General features: G+C 53.1%; 6 protein-coding genes across 6 annotated transcripts; 2 read left to right on the top strand and 4 right to left on the bottom strand.

Annotated features, from left to right (window-relative positions):
* Window positions 1-1,092: 1,092 nt before the first annotated feature.
* Window positions 1,093-2,779, bottom strand: CCM_06115 (Protein kinase-like domain; the record flags this gene model as incomplete). Its single annotated transcript, XM_006671256.1, has 2 exons — window positions 1,093-2,422; window positions 2,469-2,779. The coding sequence occupies 2 exons, from the start codon at window positions 2,777-2,779 to the stop codon at window positions 1,093-1,095; spliced, it is 1,641 nt and encodes a 546-aa protein (XP_006671319.1).
* Window positions 2,780-3,451: 672 nt separating this feature from the next.
* On the bottom strand, window positions 3,452-8,485 carry CCM_06114 (multidrug resistance-associated protein 1; the record flags this gene model as incomplete). The annotated part of the gene is made up of 6 exons (XM_006671255.1): window positions 3,452-4,794; window positions 4,842-5,204; window positions 5,261-6,787; window positions 6,822-7,224; window positions 7,287-8,090; window positions 8,150-8,485. The coding sequence occupies 6 exons, from the start codon at window positions 8,483-8,485 to the stop codon at window positions 3,452-3,454; spliced, it is 4,776 nt and encodes a 1,591-aa protein (XP_006671318.1).
* A 1,838-nt stretch (window positions 8,486-10,323) lies between these two features.
* CCM_06113 (Carbohydrate binding family 6) lies at window positions 10,324-11,235 on the top strand (the record flags this gene model as incomplete). The annotated part of the gene is made up of 1 exon (XM_006671254.1): window positions 10,324-11,235. The coding sequence occupies one exon, from the start codon at window positions 10,324-10,326 to the stop codon at window positions 11,233-11,235; it is 912 nt and encodes a 303-aa protein (XP_006671317.1).
* A 1,451-nt stretch (window positions 11,236-12,686) lies between these two features.
* Window positions 12,687-14,852, top strand: CCM_06112 (autophagy related lipase; the record flags this gene model as incomplete). The annotated part of the gene is made up of 1 exon (XM_006671253.1): window positions 12,687-14,852. One exon carries the CDS (start codon window positions 12,687-12,689, stop codon window positions 14,850-14,852), a length of 2,166 nt encoding a protein of 721 aa, XP_006671316.1.
* Window positions 14,853-15,511: 659 nt separating this feature from the next.
* CCM_06111 (TPR domain protein) lies at window positions 15,512-16,684 on the bottom strand (the record flags this gene model as incomplete). Its single annotated transcript, XM_006671252.1, has 2 exons — window positions 15,512-15,716; window positions 15,786-16,684. 2 exons carry the CDS (start codon window positions 16,682-16,684, stop codon window positions 15,512-15,514), a joined length of 1,104 nt encoding a protein of 367 aa, XP_006671315.1.
* A 501-nt stretch (window positions 16,685-17,185) lies between these two features.
* On the bottom strand, window positions 17,186-17,510 carry CCM_06110 (uncharacterized protein; the record flags this gene model as incomplete). The annotated part of the gene is made up of 3 exons (XM_006671251.1): window positions 17,186-17,210; window positions 17,269-17,396; window positions 17,454-17,510. 3 exons carry the CDS (start codon window positions 17,508-17,510, stop codon window positions 17,186-17,188), a joined length of 210 nt encoding a protein of 69 aa, XP_006671314.1.
* Between the last annotated feature and the right edge of the window lie 636 nt (window positions 17,511-18,146).

Here is an 18,146-nt window from a genome sequence, read left to right as displayed (position 1 = left end):
AGGCAATAGAGTCTTGTCCTGCGGATTTTTACAGCGCATTCTCGAGAGTGTATAATGTCCTGGTCGCGCGGGGCTTGACCAGCTCCTTGTACTGCCATTATTACTGGCACCGTGCCGTGCATGAGCAGAATATGCGAGGTGGTCAATATATTCCTTGGTGGAGGACGAGGTTACAGGGTTCTTCTCTTATCGGAGACGTCGCGGCCTATCCAGGGTGCTTCACGGTCTCAAAATATCAGCTGTTGCCAATAGCTCGAGGCGCACAAGAATACTAGACATGTGTTGACCAATAAGCAACTATATTGTCAAAGTAGGAAAACTCGGCGGGACGCACGACGTCGTCCGCCACTGCCACCAGGGTGACGAAATACACTGCTAATCCGTGAGGTGCAAGTTTTTGAGTTTATACTGCTCTATTCAATGTTATCTGCGCTATATTCTTTATCATTTTTATTTTTTATATAATCTTTATGTTTCCTATTTTATCTATGTATTTTCTTTTATTAATGTTACTAGTGAGTGTAGACATTTCACCTCGGAGCAATCGTCTTTCGATTTCTTATCTCATTCGACGCCCTTCCTCGGCGGAGGGTTTGAACCGCACTGAATATTGGAAAGGCCGCATGGGCATTTTCTGGCCATACACAGCCCCTATCTAGACTACCCCCAACGACGTCTTGGCCGACTTGTCATCTGCACAAACCTGCATGACGGAAGCAGTCCGCCGCTGGTCGTGGGGTTAAGGTACGCCACTGGCCCGACGCACATCCAAGCAGCCCAACGACAGGATGCATACTATCTTCAGCGGCTATAGCCACGGATTTATCACCGAAGCATCGGGGAAGCAGCGCCCGAGGTCGTTGGCTGAGGTGGGGGTACCATTGTGACGTCGAATGTCATCGTTGGTACAACTACCAGCAATCGAAGCATTTCGAGAATACCAACGTTTATAATCTGCTACTTTATCGTTTCAGGATCTATTAAATGGCTTCCGTGCCTAATTCTGCTGGTACGTACCCATTTGACATTGTGTCCGCTTCGTGAGAGACGGGGACTTTCACAAAATGCGGCGCCTTGTTTCATCCAGCGAGATCAATTTTCATTCCTTGGCGGTGTTGTCACCACAGGCCGAGTTTGAAGTTTCGACGTGTTTTGTGTGCTCCCACTCTGCAAGAGAGACTGAACATGGTCTTCATGCTCTTCCACAAACGGCTCCTCCAGAGACTTATAGACAGCGCCAACCCATTTCCACGCCCGATGATCCGCAATAAACCGAGCATTTCGGCTATAGGCAAGTGTTAATTTTCTAGCGACTGTAAGACGGCTGGGACCAACCACTTGAAAGTATTTATTTTCTTGTCGGCGCGTTACTTCTTCTGGGTCATCATCCGCTGCCAGTACCTGTTGTAATTTAACAGCCTCCGCTGTTAAAGCTAACTTGGAAAGGGTTTCTTGTAGATCAAAGGGTTTGTCCAATGCTAATCCGCAGAGCGCCTCAAGATGGTGAAAATCTTGGAGGCTATCCAAGCAAGCAAGCCGTAGGAAATGATTGACAATGGCGCCATTTTTCCAATCCCGTGGCAGCGGCTTCGGCCTGTTACCAGTCGCTAAGTTGCTAGTATAGCCAGAGTGGAATGCGTCTTGTAGCAGCGGATCGCTTATTATATCCCTAGCATGTGGGAGACCAGGTGTCGCATAGAGCATTGCCGGCGGTACAGTGGAAGAGAACGCCCAGTCGATAATGCAGGTGATGTTAAAGTCGTCATCTATAAATATGTTTTGGTCGCTGAGATCTGGATGGTAGAGGGGAAAGCTGGATGTGGATATCTCTTCCTTGCTCTCTCCTGCTAATAAAGGTATAATTGAATCGAGGAGAAACTGGGCAGCAATGGTGTATTGTAGGCGGTTCTGACTTGATTCAGGCTTGCCCCCAAGAACCGCGAAATCATTCCAATGATCAGTCGCAAGCCTATAATCCGACGTGTCGGTGTACTCCTGTGGGATTGGAATCGGCGCTACAAGCAAGTGGTAGCCCATTGGAAGCTGCTCGGCATGCAGCCGCAGAGCAGCCACAAGAGATGTATAAAATTCTTGCGAAGAGGAGAAGGGACCCCGTGGAATTTCTTCAATAGCATCCCGGCCCTCCAAAAGGTGCCCTGGATGAAGGCATTGCTGAATATACGGAGTTCCGTTGGCGCTCTCGAAGATTGAACCTATGCAAGGAAATCGTAGTTGCGATAGCTGTGAGGAATACCGGCCCAGCTGATATAGGATTTTCAGTTTATTTTCGCGATTCATTTTCTTTCGCTTGTGCTCTGAGGTTGACAGGGGCCGCTCTTGCCAACTGTATGCAGACAGGGCAACCCCATTTGCTTTGCTCATCAAGATGTATGGCACGCCAATTTCATTTTTATCGTCTGCGCTGAGCTCTAGTTAGCTCTAGATGCTATGAGCTTGTCTTGACATACCAGTAGTGAAAAATTTCTGGTACTGGGATCGAGGTCATTTCTCGAACCAACTTCATAGTCGCAACTTCGCTAGCCAGCACATCACTGATAAGTTGACTAGATTCGAAGGAGTTTTGGTCGGGTGATCGAAAGACCCATACTACTCCATCGTGGAAGTGCAGGAAGATAGCCCAGTTAAACGCCCCAAAGACGGGCCGCTGTGCAGTGTCACACTCGCATGGTAGACCACGCAATCGTTCCGCTAAACGAAGAAGAGCCGCAACGTTAAAGTCGGAATGCTCTTGTATATTTGGTCGTTGCTGTAAAGGCATCTTGAGGTTGGTGGTGACATGAGGCCGCACTAGCTAGTTCCGAAGGCGCACAATATATCAATCCGCGCACGTGACAGTAGAGCAGAATCTACCTCGAAAGTAGGACCTTTCGCCGTACACAGGTCCGAGTCACTACAGAACTTGGAGAAACTGGAAAGACCATCTCTTTAGTCGAGGGCAACTGGCAGGCGGGCTCGAGGCAGCAGCTCGGGGGTACTGGCAGGGCATGCTACAGCCGCTGTCAGCCCCAGAAACCTCTAGCAGCCAGCTTTCCACTACTACGGATATTTGCGCACAACAGGGCCAGGACGTTTTATAAGTGCAGTAATGGAAATCTAAGTCATAGAAACTGGAGGAAGAGTTGTTAGCCACAGTGCAAGAGTCGATATCAACTGGTCTTCCACTGGTCTGGCGGTCGTCACACGAGCTTGCGGCCAGACCTGCGACCTCCCAGATCCGAAAGGCGATATTTATCAGGTCTGTAGTGGTAGAACAGCTTCCTTCCGCCGACCGTGTAAGCAAAGGTCGGCGGACTGTATTCTGTGTATCGTGGCCTATGACTCCAAAGTACAGCGGCGGAGGATGCTGTTATCCTTGCGACAAAATAGTTCCCAGGCAGGCTGCGCTGAATAAAAGACGTGGCTATGCATTCCGCAAGAGCTTGGGATTGGCTTAAAGCCGGGGTTGATGCTTGGGCGCCTGGCGCATTTTGTTTCCCTTCATGTCTGCAAAATGTCCCAAGAGTCCGGCCTCAACAACCAAATCTCTAAACAAGCCACCCTTGTCCACCAACGCCTCTGGTGTGTCAAATTCCAGTGCTCGGCCCTGTTCCAGCACGACGATGTAATCAGAGTCCACAATCGTGTTAATTCTATGCGCAACCGTCAAGATGGTCTTGTTCTGAAATTCTTTCCCACGCAGCGTTTCCTGCACAATAGCATCAGTACGGTGGTCGACAGCCGAAGTGGCTTCATCCAGCACCAGCACACGGGCAGAACTAAGTAAAGCGCGCGCCAGACTGATGAGTTGACGTTGGCCCTGACTGAGATTTGAGCCGCGTTCGTGCAGCGTGGCGTGGATCCCGCCTTCCATGCTTTCGACATGGGCTTTCAGCTGTGCTTGCGCAAGAGCAGACCACAGCTCTTCATCTGTATGCACAGAGGCTGGATCGAGGTTATCTCGCACAGTACCGGGGAAGATGGCCGGGTCCTGAACGATGATGCTCAGTCTGGGACGAAGGTCGTTCAGACCAATACAGGTGGTGTCGACCTTGTCAATGGCGATGGCGCCCTCGGCAGGCTCGATGATGCGGAAGAGCGCAAGAGCGAGAGTTGATTTTCCTGCACCGGTACGGCCGACGATACCGACGCGAGCACCTGCGGGGATGGACAGATTGACGTCTTCCAGGACAAAGGGAAGACCGGGACGGTATCGTGTCGAGTAGTGCTGGAATTCGATGGCGCCAACCGTGGGCCAAGAGGGCAGTGGAGCAGTAGAGGGACTGCTTTCTAGAGGCGCCTCGGGGGGGATCGCTGTGTATTCAAGGACGCGTTCGACAGCGACGAGGCTGTTTTCAATCTGAGAAGAGGTTTTGACTGTGTACATGAGGGCGGTGGTGATCTCAAGTGCATAGGAGAGCGCAAGCCCGACAGCGCCAGGGTCGACTGGGTGGCCTGTAGCCATGGCAGCAACGGCAAAGGCAGCGACGCCTCCGACGATGACGCTGCCGAGAAATTCGACGCGAAGTGTGATCCATCGGTTGGAGTAAAAGGAGAGGAAATATGCCTGGAGGTTATTATCGATACGAGTCTTGGTTTCCTTTTCAAAAATGTCTTGTTTACGATAGGCGAGGATGGTGTTTACGCCACCTAGAGATTCTTGGAAGTGCGAGTAGATGGGGGATTTGGTGGAACTGTCCATACGAGAGAGCTCGCGAGATGTTCGTACGTAGTATTGTTGAAGAACGACGCAGATGTAGGCCAGGGGTCCAACGAAGATTAGGAAACAGGGCGATGCTGCTTCCGTCAGTACCGATAGTGCGAAGATGCGATTGCCTACTTACTCCAGCACACTACTGCAAGCGTGAACATAATAGACGTTAGGCAGCTTACTGCTTGCGTAAATGTCCCAATCATCTCGCCATCAATCCTTGACATGTCGCTGCCAAACCTGTTGAGAATCTGTCCCGCTGCCGTCGTCTCAAAAAAGCTCAAAGGTGCTCGGAACATGGCTGCTGCCATGTCGTCGTGCAGTTTCTTGGAGGCACTGATTCGGCAGAAAGCATTGACAACAATCGATGTGGCAGCTCCGCACAGAGCAGACGCGAGCCCGAGTGCTGTGTAAATGGCAATGAACTGGCCTGGCTGGTAGTTGCCACCGTACTTGGCATTCTTGTCAGTCCAGTATCGCATCCACAACCCACTGCCTGGAAGATGTCGATGTCAGCAGAGCGCGCAAATACTAGTCCTGGTAAATCCTTACTGAGCGCTGCTGCATGGGATAACATCATGAAACACACCCACGCCGCGAGCTGGAAATGACCACAAGCTGATATATAAGCCTTGTAGACAGCCATGGTTACCTTTCCTCTCTCTGACGTCTCTAATTTTCCCTTGGCGAGCTGCCCGGAACCGTCTTTTACGTTCGTGTCTGAAGCAGTCTCCTTTTGACTGTTGTCAGTAAGCAGAGGCGTGGCTTCCGTTGCATCGAGGACTTCATCTGTGATGAATTCTGGCATGGCGGCCGGAGTGATGGCCTGTGCAGCTTGTACCTCTGCGAGTCCCTCTTTGATATCAGCGACATCCAGGTCGTGCTTCGTGTCCACAGACAACGGTGTTGCGGGAGAAGATCGTTCAGCTTCAATTGCGATGAGCAAAGTTTCAGTTCCACTGGTTGTTCGCTCCGACTCTTGCTTCTTCAGGTACGTGTTGACCAGTTTGAAAGTTTCCGTCTCGGTGGACATGAGTTTTTGCCAAGTGCCTTGCTCGGCTATTTGTCCTTCCTGAAGGTAGTAGATAGCATCAGCACTTCTAAGCACACGGGTCGAGTTTGTTGCAAGGATACGTGCTTGATTGCGAAGAATGCCGTGTGGACCTAACACCCGTTGAATCAAGTGCTTGCCAACATGCTCGTCCACAGCAGCCAGACAATCGTCTATGATGTAGATGTCAGCTTGAGAATACACAGCTCTTGCCAGGCTTATTCGGGCCTTCTGGCCCCCACTGAGGGAAATTCCGCGTTCGCCAACTTCGGTCGCATCGCCTTCGGGTAGTGTCTTCAGGTCAGGACGCAATGCGCACGCGGTAAGAGTATGTTCGTATACCACAGAATTCCATGCAGAGCCAACCAAGATGTTCTCCTTGATCGAACCATTCATGATCCATGAAGTCTGGGGGACATAGGCGACAGTCCCGCGTAGCTTCACAGTTCCTTTTGTTTTGTGGAGCTGTCCTAGAATACCGCTGAGGAACGAGGATTTGCCAGACCCGACTGAGCCGATGATACAGCAAAACTCGGTTTGGTGACATAAGAAGTGCGGAATGCTGATGAGCTCTTTGCTCTCAGAGCTTCCAGGTGTGAAGGCGGCATCCTTGACTATAACCAGTCCACCTGATGGGGATGCAGGTTTCGCTTCAATGATGACAGCATCAGGTTGGAGCTCTTCTGCTGTGAAAATTTCCACACATCTGTGTAATGACACGGCACCTTCCGTCATGGTTGAGACTAGGTTTGGAAGTTGAGATAAAGGGGACTTGAGCATGTTGAAGACAGCAAGCGAAGTGAACACGATGTCGGTTGTGAGCGGTTTCGACTGGATGAGTACGTAGATACCAAAGCTGAGAGCGGCGATCAGGTAGCGCGGCATAGAGAAGAGAATGGTGAATGAGCCGGCCAGGATTGATTGAATTTGCATTGCCTTCAGTTCTTCGTCGTGGCGCACACAGCGCAACTTTTCCTGATAAACGGAGTCCCAAGCATACAATTTGATGGCTGCGGAACTGGTGAGCACTGCGAGGGGATTTTCAGGGTTCGTGTATCTCACCTTTCATATTATCAATAATTCCACCCATGAGTCTCGTCCGGTTGTCCTTGGCTTTCATGTATTTGACCTGGAATCGCTTGTAGAAAACGACAACGAGCCCATGGACAGGGCTTAGCACAATCATAAGCGCAACACCGCCCAACATGGCCCATCCAAGCAAACGGTATAGTAGAACTAGTGCCAAAATTATTTGCAAAGCCAGAGACCAGACCGAATGGGCCTCTGCGACCATGTCAGATACCTTTGCCACATCAACACTCATGACGTTGATGATATCGCCGGTCGACTTCGTGCTGCGAGCTTGACCAGACAACTTGATTGACTTGTGATAAAGCTTCACCTTGAGTGCTGTCGCAACATGGGTTGCGACAGTGACCGTTTGAGATATTTTCTTTTGAAAACACTAACAAAAAGTTTAGCCTTAGGCTAGAGTGAATCAGAACTACAGCGGCTCTGAATACTGACCACTGTCTTCAAGAACGACGCAAAAAACATTACGAAAGCCCAAAACGCGCCCCGGGTATACGGCTGCGGATCTCCCGTAGTTCTGGAAGCCACCCATTGGATGAGATGTTGGAGAGCGAGCGGCTGAAAAATCCAAAATATGTTGTTGAGAAACTCTGTGATGCCACAAATGGTGAGTTCGGCACCGTACGACCTGGCTAAAGTGATCCAAATCGATGGCTTTTTACCATTCTTCTCCTCCCGAACCCAAGCGGCCTCAAGTCTGTGGTAACACGTATTCGAGGTGTCGTCTGGGTGGAGAGCAAGCAAGTTCTTGACTGTGATGATGTTGCTGTATCCAAAAGTCATGAATGGCGACAGCCATGTAAACATTAAAGCTGAGAAGATATTTGCAAATTCCAAAGGGCTTCTGCCACTCTCACCTTCAAAGCACGGTTTCAGCAGCAGCTCAGCCACAACAAACTCAAGAAACAGCTCCATTGCTCCAAGCGCCCATGCTGTGCAATGGAAGATGAAAGCTGACGAGCGAGGGCCAACTGCTGGATCCAGAGCAAGCGTGATAGCTTTGAAGGTATACACGAGCACGAAAAAAAGCCAGTATGTCAAAACGACGGCGTTTTCGCACAAAGAGCAGAAGTTTTCGAGCCAATGCGCCCAGAGGATGACGAATAGGGACGTCGATACTGCGCCGAGTGACCAAAATGACACATCCTGAAGGAAATGCTCGGGCTCTCCAAGAGCCACGTTGATCGTTTGAGCGACCGTCAGTCCGAAGACTGCGACAACAGTGACCTTCGTGTCGCACTTGGTTAGCCAAATTCTCCCCAGCTTCGCGTCCACGGCCGCTGAGGAAACCAGCATACCAATTTTGCAGCAAAATGCCACTTTCCAACCAGGGCTTTACCGACAATGCCACACCTTTGGAGGTAGGTGACGGCGCCGAGGCCGCAGATAATGGCACATATTGATACGATGCCAATTGCACCGTCGACGAAGCATGGTGTCAGGTAGAAAGCATTGCCACTGAGGGGGCCCCAGCCTTCGGGCGAGACGCAAAATGATTGGCGATGCGAGGAGCTCGAGCTAGAGCCGAAGCTTGAGCTGGAGTTGCATGTGAGGCTGGACGACAGCGGAATGGGGAGGAGGCCTGGGAGGGGCGTGAACCCAGCAGTGTTATTGCCGAGCAGCACTTGCTCCATGCCGGGTTATTGTCGAAAGCGCTGGACGTGAGCGGGAACGAGGAGTGACAAGATGATGAAGTTAACCGAGTATGACTGGAAAGGATGTACCGTAAGGACTACGTATGTGCCTACACTCTTCAGAATCGGTTTGCTTTTAGCGTAGAATTTACGCCATCAATCTCTGCCTTGCCTACCCATCTGCTTGGAGGGCTGTGCAGGGATGTTTGGTGAGTCCCATCGGGTCTCTCCGAGACAGCCTGCAGCCTTAACGAATGGCTACAAAAGCAGCCAACTGGGCGTCGCGCATCCTTCAGTTGCTTCTTCAGGTGCACATGCTCTTCTATAGCCGCAAGAAAAAGACAAATAAAACAAAATCATTTTCCAACGGTATGGGAGGGACTTGCTGTCACTATAAGATGACCAGGATGTTCCACGGCACAACTACGCCGTAGTTGGCAGAACTCACTGCAGCGCTTCCCAGACACCAACCACCGCGTCTTCTCAGCCTGCCTTAATGATTATAGCTATAGTTAACAGGACCAATATTGCACTCAAGTATAGGGACTACTGTAGGGCTATGTACAAATTAAAGAGAGAGGAGAAAAGAGAAAAGAAGCGCATAGACAAATGGTGCGCCGGTGCTCACCAATGTCGGTGAATACAGCTGACCTTTGTGCCAAATATATGTCCTTCTTTGAAGCACTTATACGCAGCCTGGTCGCTTCAATTTTGGTATAATCACTTTTTTTTTTTTTAATATTGATCACGGCGACGATAGCTTGTACCATTAATGGCTGCCTGCGCACAAGAGTGGCTGTCAAAGTCACTTGGTGGTAGCTCCGGCTCCTTTGCCACACTCCTCCAATGCTACACACTCCGCGCCTCTCTACCGGTAAGCAGAGGCAATCCAACCCGAAGAAACCAATTCTGAGGAGTGTCAAAAATGAAGACGCATCATGAGCTTCTATTCGATGGTACTACGCCGGTACCGCCTAACCTGCCAAAACTACAACGCGGAATGTTGCAGTCGGAGCTGGAAGTCGAGGCTTACCTTGAGAAACCTAGCTTGGTAGCCTCTCTCTATTCTCTCTTCTGTAAGTTACTGATTTTTGAATAGCGTGACTACGATAAGGAAACAATTTGCAATTCGGACATATTTCCCCTTGCCTGGACTTGCAACTTCTCAGACCTCACTTATTAGCCTCAGCCATCCACTCTAGCCCTCGGCGAGGCATGTCCACTTCCCGCAAACTCAATATAAATCTCAGCGTTATTAGTGGCATTTATTTGTCGCTTAATGAACGCGGGCCTGCTAGTCACAGAGCAAAAATTGCCCCCAAATAATCTTGGCCTGCCACTGGGGGCTTCATACCCGTGCCGCGGACAAGTCAGTGTCTGAATGTGAGTTGCGCTTCTCGCACACGTGGCCTGAGAGGCACACCGAAAATATCACCGGAAGGTTTTGAATCAAGGTGACAGTGTTAAGGGTTGAATTAGAAACGAAACAGAGTCTTCACTTGACAAGTTCCTCACAAGGCTGCCCCATACCGTACCTCGCCGGCCCATTCAGACTCGTGAACGGCGGCCTTGCCACTACATGAGCTTGGCTGATTTTGGCTGATTTTGTCTTTGCACTTCTCGCAAACGTGGCCTGATAGGAAAACTCAAATATTTTATTGGAATATTTTATTCAGGGCGCTAAGGAAACCCTTTTCCTCACCATGGCCGCCCTCGCTACAAGAAGACGTTCCCCTGCTGCTGGCTTGCATACTTTTTTTCGGCCATCTCCTTGACTTCTCGTCATTCCCACTCCGAATACACACCACAAGGCAACTATTCCTCACACTTCCATCACCATGCTTACACGCCGCTTACTAGCCCTGGCCGCGCTCTCGACGCCCAGCGTCCACGCCAACGCCGCCGCCACAGCCAACGCGGGCGTGCGCATCCCCGCGGGCTTCGACCGCGTCCTCTTCTACGACGACTTTTCCTCGGGCAGCACGCTTGACCTCTCCAAGTGGACATACGACACTGGCACGCAGTACCCGGGCGGCCCGGCCAAATGGGGCACGGGCGAGGTCCAGACGTACACGTCGTCGCCGGACAACATCCACATCACTCCCGACCAGACGCTACGCATCGTGCCCCTCCCCGACGGCCGCGGCGGCTGGACGTCGGCGCGCATCGAGACGGTGGCCGGCTGGGACGTCGGCGCCGCCGTCGGCCAGAAGATACGCATCGAGGCGCGCATCAGGCTCGGCCCGGCCCCGCGCGGCGATCAGATGGGCATCTGGCCGGCGTTTTGGACGCTCGGCAGCGCCTACCGCGGCCACTACCAGAACTGGCCGTCCGTCGGCGAGGTCGACATTCTCGAGACGGCGCACGGCGTGAGCCGCTTGTGGCAGACGCTGCACTGCGGGCCGACCGCCAAAGGCGGGCCGTGCAATGAGCCCGGCGGCCGCTCCAAACAGGCCGACGAGCACGGCTTCAAGAACTGGAACGTGTTTGCCTGGGAGATGGACCGCCGCCGTCCCGAGGAGCGCATGACGTGGTTCGTCAATGACCAGCCGCGCTTTGTCCTCAAGCAGTCGGACATGGGCAAATACTGGGGGTCCGTGGCCAACACCAAAATGTTTCTTCTCCTCAATGTTGCTGTCGGTGGCGCCTTTCCAGATGGCATTGCCGGCTTTAGGACTCCCACCAACGAAACTATCGGTGGTCTCGACGCTGCCATGGAGGTCGACTACGTCGCCGTCTATGGAGTCTGAGGTATCAAGACTACTGCGACTGACGGAGGAAGGTGAAGGAGGGGTAGGGGTTAAATAACCAAGGAGAGAATATTGTTGTATTGGGATGGAGTTGCGAATTTTGGGGTTTCTGTCGACGGCGTTATTGGTTTGGGTTTCTAGCGACGGAGTTTTGGTTTCGGTTTCTATAGACGGCGTTATTGGTTTCTTCTTTGTATATTTTCTTCTTGCCATGTATAGCTAACACAGAGCCGGGCGCATGTATGTCACAGTGTGGATAAGGGCTCGATTTCAAGAATTATTTCCGTGTATCAACGATTCTGACTTGTTATCGTAACCATGTTTTGGGAAATCTGGGCTCACGCGCTATGGGATCATTTGGGAAATGCTGCCTGCTGCCTTGTCGCGTCGCCATCTTCTGACATAGCGATCGGGATGCTAGAATATACTGCTCAACTTGAACACACGGTAATAGTGGCGACCGGAAATATGCTGAATGCTGGTGGAAATGATGAGTTTCGGCCGCGGCCCGTTTGCATGGCGGATAGCAGGACAAGGTAGCGACGAGAGAATAGATCATGTGTCATCGAGGGACGTCGGGACCCAATCAAACTAACACGAGGTTGCAGTAAGCATGAATAAAATCTTAGTTTCGTCTTGTGTTTTGGGAGCAAGGCAAAAACTGCTGCCTGTTAGGCAAAGAGGGAGCCAAGGATTGAATCGACAATGGAAATGGAGGCGCTGTAAAGCGGAAGCGAGTGGGTCTGGGGGCTTGATGGGGCTTGTTGGGGCGGGAAGTTGCTTTATTCTATTCTATTATAGGGCTGTTGAGAGAGATGGGAACCAGAACAGCGTTGGCGTATTGAAGTTGGAAATAAATCAAGGTAAAAAGATGAAAATGAACGCAAACAAATACATGTCAGCTGATGACAGATGATAAAATCGAGTCTCGTCAACAAACCACCAATGCTTGCTGCAGTATCCCAACTGTTTACCTCTATACCCGCGTGGGGCCTGTTTCTACACAGCAACTGGACCCGTCCCCCATTTTGCGATGATCCTCTGTGTAGGTAGCAATGTTGCTAGGCTGCAGCACGTGTTAGAACTTCTCTTTTTTTATATATTCTTTTTTGATCAGCCGTGTCAGTCTACCTAGCCATGTCTGAAAACAGGCCTCGAGCTCGTCGGTGCCTGGTCACATGGACCCGCAGGAGCAAGTTTCGGCTGTCATGGCGGACCCATCGGGTCTAACTCCGACCATGTATCTCTGCACTGTCAAGCGTCGCAGAGGTACCTGCCTACCACATTGCGGCGTTACTGCATCTGCTATCGATGTCGTGGCTGGTACTTCGGGGGACTCCACCATTGCAATCAAGACCACTAAAGACGATATCATTATAGGGCTTACGTACTCCGCTACAGCATCCCGCTAATCCCTCCGCTAACTCGCACGCCTGGGAGGCCCGCGTGCCATGCCTGGGCTGCTCCTCAAAGGCTATGACAACATCGCCCCCCACCCGCACGTTTGGCTCGTCACTCGTCACTCACCACCCATCGCCTATCCGGCTTCCGACTACGCCCATCTCCTCACCTCGCCGCCACCCCCAACAATCCATCCCGCCCATCTCGACACCAACTCTCTCTCTTTCGCATGGCCTCACGCCTCGCACTTTGTCCATAGAGCGGCTCTGGCCTTCACCACACAATCACGAACCATGCCCTCGACCTGTCCGTCCGCCGGCGCGGTGACGGCCGCCCTGCTCTGGTCCCTATTCGCTCTCCCCGGCCACGCCCAGCTGCACCCTCAGCAACCCGCCGACATTCTCCTGCCACCAGGGCCCAGCCTGCCCAGCAGCCCCGAGGCGCCGCAGCCCGCCGAGCACGTCTTCAGCCTCCGACACATCTTCCACCATGGCACCAACATGCACCCGGCGCTGCACCGGAGGCGCGACGTGTCCCACGACGACGCCAATGTCTTCCTCGCCGCCGAGGACGGCTTTGCCCGCCACACCCTGCCCAAGCTCAGGGCCCGCAGCCGCGTCGATACCATAGAGCGGCTCCGTGACAGGCGGCCGTTTGTCGTCGATCCTCTAGTCACCCAGTCGCGCCGCCAGGGCATCATGGCCGCCCTGGATGCCGAGGCCTGGACCATGGACCAGGTCCTGTCCCCCGACATCACCGACAAGGAAAGCGTACTGGCCCTGGCATACATGACCGCCGACGCCTACGTCGAGGATGAGTCCAAGCCCGACTGGGAGGAAATTGGCGCTCCCTTTAACAAGTCGCTCGACTTTGGCTGGGAAAGCGACGGCCTTCGCGGTCACATTTTTGCCGACGAAAACAACTCGACTATCGTCATCGGCCTCAAGGGCACCACCGCCGCCGTCTTTGACGGTGACGGGACCACGTCCAACGACAAGACAAACGATAATTTATACTTTAGCTGCTGCTGTGCCCAGCAGGGTCAGTGGACCTGGCACCAGGTCTGCGACTGTGCCTCGGGAACCTATCAGTGCAACAACACTTGCGTCACTCAGGCTCTGTGGGAGGAGAATCGATATTACACCGCCGTGAAGGAGCTCTACCACAATGTCACCGACATATACCCCAAGTCGCAGATCTGGCTAACCGGGCACTCCCTTGGCGGCGGCATGACGTCTCTCCTTGGTCTCACTTATGGTCTTCCCGCCGTTACCTTTGAGGCCGTGCCCGACGCGCTCGCCGCATCGCGCCTCGGCCTGCCCATGCCGCCCGGCGCCCATGCCAAGACGCCTCAGGTACGCGAGTACACGGGCACCTACCACTTTGGACACACGGCCGATCCCGTCTACATGGGCAGCTGCAACGGCGCGACGGCGTCGTGCTCGTTTGCCGGCTACGCCCTCGAGACGCAGTGCCACACGGGCTACGAGTGCGTCTATGATGTCGTCGCCGATAAGGGCTGGCGCGTCGGCATCGGCACGCACAAGATTCGCAACGTCATTAGCGATGTCCTGCTCAAGTACGACGGCGTGCCCGTGTGCGCCAAGACGCCCGAGTGCCGCGACTGCGCCCAGTGGAAAATGTACGAAAGCAACGGCACCGAGACGACGACGACGCCGTCACCGCCCACGTCGACGTCGACACGCACCAGAACCCGCACCTCGACGTGCCAGACGCCCGGCTGGTGGGGCTGCCTCGACGAGACGACGACAACGGATGGCCCGACATCGCCGCCGACGACGACGACGACTACGTCGACGTGCAAGACGCCCGGCTGGTTCGGGTGCAACGACAAGACTGCCACGACGGAGCCCACCACTACAAGCTGCGAGTCCCCGGGTAGATTCTGGGGCTGCAACGATGCCACAGAGACTTCCTCTGTCGCCACGACCACGCCGACAATGATCATCACCACCCCTCCGGTGACTTCCACCCCTACCACCACGTCCACCACCGTTGTGCCGACAAGCACGCCGGCGCCTGACAAGGGCAAATGCCTCCATCGCAGCTGGCTGGGCACCTGCAAAGAGTGGGAGCACGACGAACCAGCCGTGACCCCTAGTAAGGGCCAGTGCCTTCGTCGTAGCTGGCTCGGCATCTGCCAGGAGTGGGAACATGATCCATCCGCCCGTCCCAACGAGCCCATTGAGTTGTAACCCGTCGCGAACCAATACACATATAGATATGAACAGACATGGCTGAAGATTGTCGCCATTGCTATACTGCACCATTTTGGGAAATTCTGACCTTTTTCGGCCTACTTGGATAGACGAAGATGAGCGCGTTGCAATGGTACACATTGCCGTTGACGGCGTTGGGAATACTTGGCGTGTTTTTTTTATTGGCATTACATGGCGCGTTTGAGAGAAGAAACTTGTTTGCTCTCTCTCCCCTCTCTGTACTTTTTTTTTTTCATGATTCGATAGATTCAGCGCTTTGAATATGCATTTACTTGATTCTCAATAGTGCTCTCTCATGTCGCGGTGTGATTGAGAGCTTGTCCTCTATACCTCTACTTTATATATAAAATGCTTTACTTCCATGTAAAGAATGAACAAGGCAATGCTTTATTTAGTCTCAGGGTGCAACTTGATTAGAATTACAGCGTTAACTTGGTATATACCCCATGTTGCACACCAGCCTAGACTGACGTGCAGATGTCAGGCGCGGGCAACTTAGAAACCCCCAGCATCTTGAAAACAGACAATCACCTGCTAGCAGGAGGACGTTCCCCCTCTCGCAATTTCACATCATAACAGAGGTCCATGATTGCAAGGCCACTACTTCTGCGCTGGGCCTCTGAAAATCCTCGTCTTCATTCCTGGAGTTCGGTAACGTGGGCAAATGCGTCGCTCGCAAATACTGTTAACAGCCGCAACCAAAATTCTGCGCCCTCATGCCCCAAGTGCTCCGTTTCCGTCCCAATGAGGCGTCGCTCAAGTTCAAGTTCGCGCACGGCAAAGTCCTTGGCGGCCTTCCAGGCGCCCAGTGCGAGGCTGAACTTGGAGCACGCTCGATACCTGCACACACACCGAGTTAGCAAGGGGGTGGCCAGGCGCCCCAAGTTCGGTATAGACGCAAGTACGTACGTGTTGCAAAGCCCCATTTCTTCTAGGCCTTGCTCTTTGAGAAGCGTGATGAGCTCCTGGGCGTCGTCAAGTGCCTCGCTGTCGTTCTCCGGCGAGTCCATACGGAGAATGAAGCGAGCCAATGGACAAGCATAGACTGCGAGGCGTTGGTCCAGCTGGCGCATGCGCTTCCTGCCATTTTCGATGCCTGGATCGGTGCACGCGAGGCAGGAGCATGAAAAGCGCCAACGTCGTTGGAGAAGGAAGGCTCGCTCCGGCTTCGGCCGGCAAGCATTCTCGAAGTAGCTGACGGTGATTTGTTCGCCAGGACGAATGGCACGAATCGAATGAACAGTGAGACGGCCAATGGTTGGATTGTACGACTGGTGGGCATTGGGAATGCAAGAGTGATTGATGCGGCTGGAAAGGGCAAACAGGCCGCCATGAGCGTCTTTGGGGTCCATTTCCACAAAGTTGTTGAAGAATTTAGCAAATCGCTTCACGGTCGCTTTCGAGACGTCTTGAAGCCTCTTTCCCTTGAGCACACTCCCATCTGTGTCGGTCACTACGTTGTGCTTGTACCATTCACGGACCTTGCTTCGTAGCACAGGGGTGATGTGGTAGGTGCTGTGATAGAGCTCGTCAAACGCCTTCTTCTCGGCCAGCGACAGTCGCTGCAACTCGGTGCAGAACGCATTTACACAGTCAGGCCCATGATAGGTACGGGACAAGGCAAACATGGCCGTCTCGGCCAGGATCCTGCTGCCAGCAGGTATGTCGCAGGTGGCAAACAGCCCGTTGCCCATGGCCCCGGCGGGACGGACCTCCACCGATCCAAAGCTTTGAGGAAGATCGCATGGAACAGACGCTGCGTTGTTGGCGGCAGTCGCCTTTGAGGAGGGCTCTGCTGCGTTTTGCATGGTGACTGGTATACAGGTTCGGCTGCCAAGTTGAGTACTGTTCGAGTTTCTGTCAATAGGTCGTGCACTTTCCAGGACCCTTTTGGTATAGAAAACGGTTGCCAATGAATGGTGTTGTATGCAAAGATCTTTCGAGGTCAAAGAACCTGTATATATACTACATAATGCATCTGTTCTGTTATTCCAAGGAACTTGGCTGGCGTCTCTGGCTACAGGCTGGCTGGTCAAGCGACCGGCAGGCAAGCAAGAAATGACTTGCAATCAAGGTTAATTCAAATTACCCAAGCTGTGAAAGAAAGCCTGCGAAACCAGCATTCGCATTCGACTCCCGAGTTGGCATGCCGGCCAGAGACTTTCAATTCACTGGAGCTGTGAGAAAAAGCCTGATAAACCAGCACCCTCCTTCGGCTTCCTGCCTGGCGTACCAACTTTCAATTCATTAAAGCTGTGAAAGTAGGCAATTTCCCCGAGCTGTGAAAAAAAAAACCCCACGTTGGCCTTTTACTTGGCGTGCCGCCCAAGAATGCTTCATCGTGTCAGCGCCGTGCGTACCATCGTAGCAGGAAGGGCGAGTTAAGACTTACCTGTGGAATGCTTGCCCAAACAGGCCCGGCTTGGCATGTTGGTCATGAATGGATTGACGTCGGCTCGCGGCATCTGCACTGTGGCGATGCTGCGACAGTCCTGCCACACCGTGCGACGCGCCGGTGTTCTGTGACACTCATCAGCAAAGTTACAGGGTAGGTACAGTTTTGCCTGAAATACATACGCTGATCTTGGGCTGCAGTTCAGCGAGGTTTTCGGGTGTTTTTCCTGAGGAGCTCATGTTTGTGTTTGATGGATATGGTATCGTGTTGTGTGTGTACAGGTCAACGAAACATGGACCATTTATATACCAGTACGGGATAAAGACATCATCTACGCTACCGGCATGGCACAATCCGCATCGGAGAAATATCGACGCTCCCCTGGACCCTATCTTGGCCTGGCGGATGAATCAGAATGACGATGAGGGCTCAGAGTGCACTAGTTTGCCCATCGCCCACCATCCGCGTCATCGACCTTGTCGCAGATCTGGACGATGGCGATGGCCGCCGCCGTCGAGGCGCCCCAAAAGGCCGCTCGATTTCCACACAAAGTACGCTTTTCTAGACATCGACCCTCTCCGAAAACAGACGGCATTTCCCGCCGAGCGCCGCCCATGACGTGCACCATCCCGCCCTAGCATCCTCCCAACAGCCCAACGTATAATAACGGGCGGCCCCTTCTCGCCCGGTACTTGCCCGAAATCCAAACAAAAAAACCCCAACGCAAACATGAATACAATACGCTCCTGCCGGCCGCTCGTTCGCCGCAGCACCTCCCTCGCGCAGCGGCGCTTCCTGGCCGCCGACGCGCCGACGCTGTACACGGCGACGGCGACCACGCAGGGCCCGCGCGGCGGCCAGATCCGCGGCAGCGA

Source organism: Cordyceps militaris, assembly GCF_000225605.1.
Source record: "Cordyceps militaris CM01 unplaced genomic scaffold CCM_S00004, whole genome shotgun sequence".
In the NCBI taxonomy this organism is placed as follows: domain Eukaryota; kingdom Fungi; phylum Ascomycota; class Sordariomycetes; order Hypocreales; family Cordycipitaceae; genus Cordyceps; species Cordyceps militaris.
Note: the sequence above shows the minus strand (reverse complement) of the source record. Positions and strands in the feature narration are given on the sequence as shown.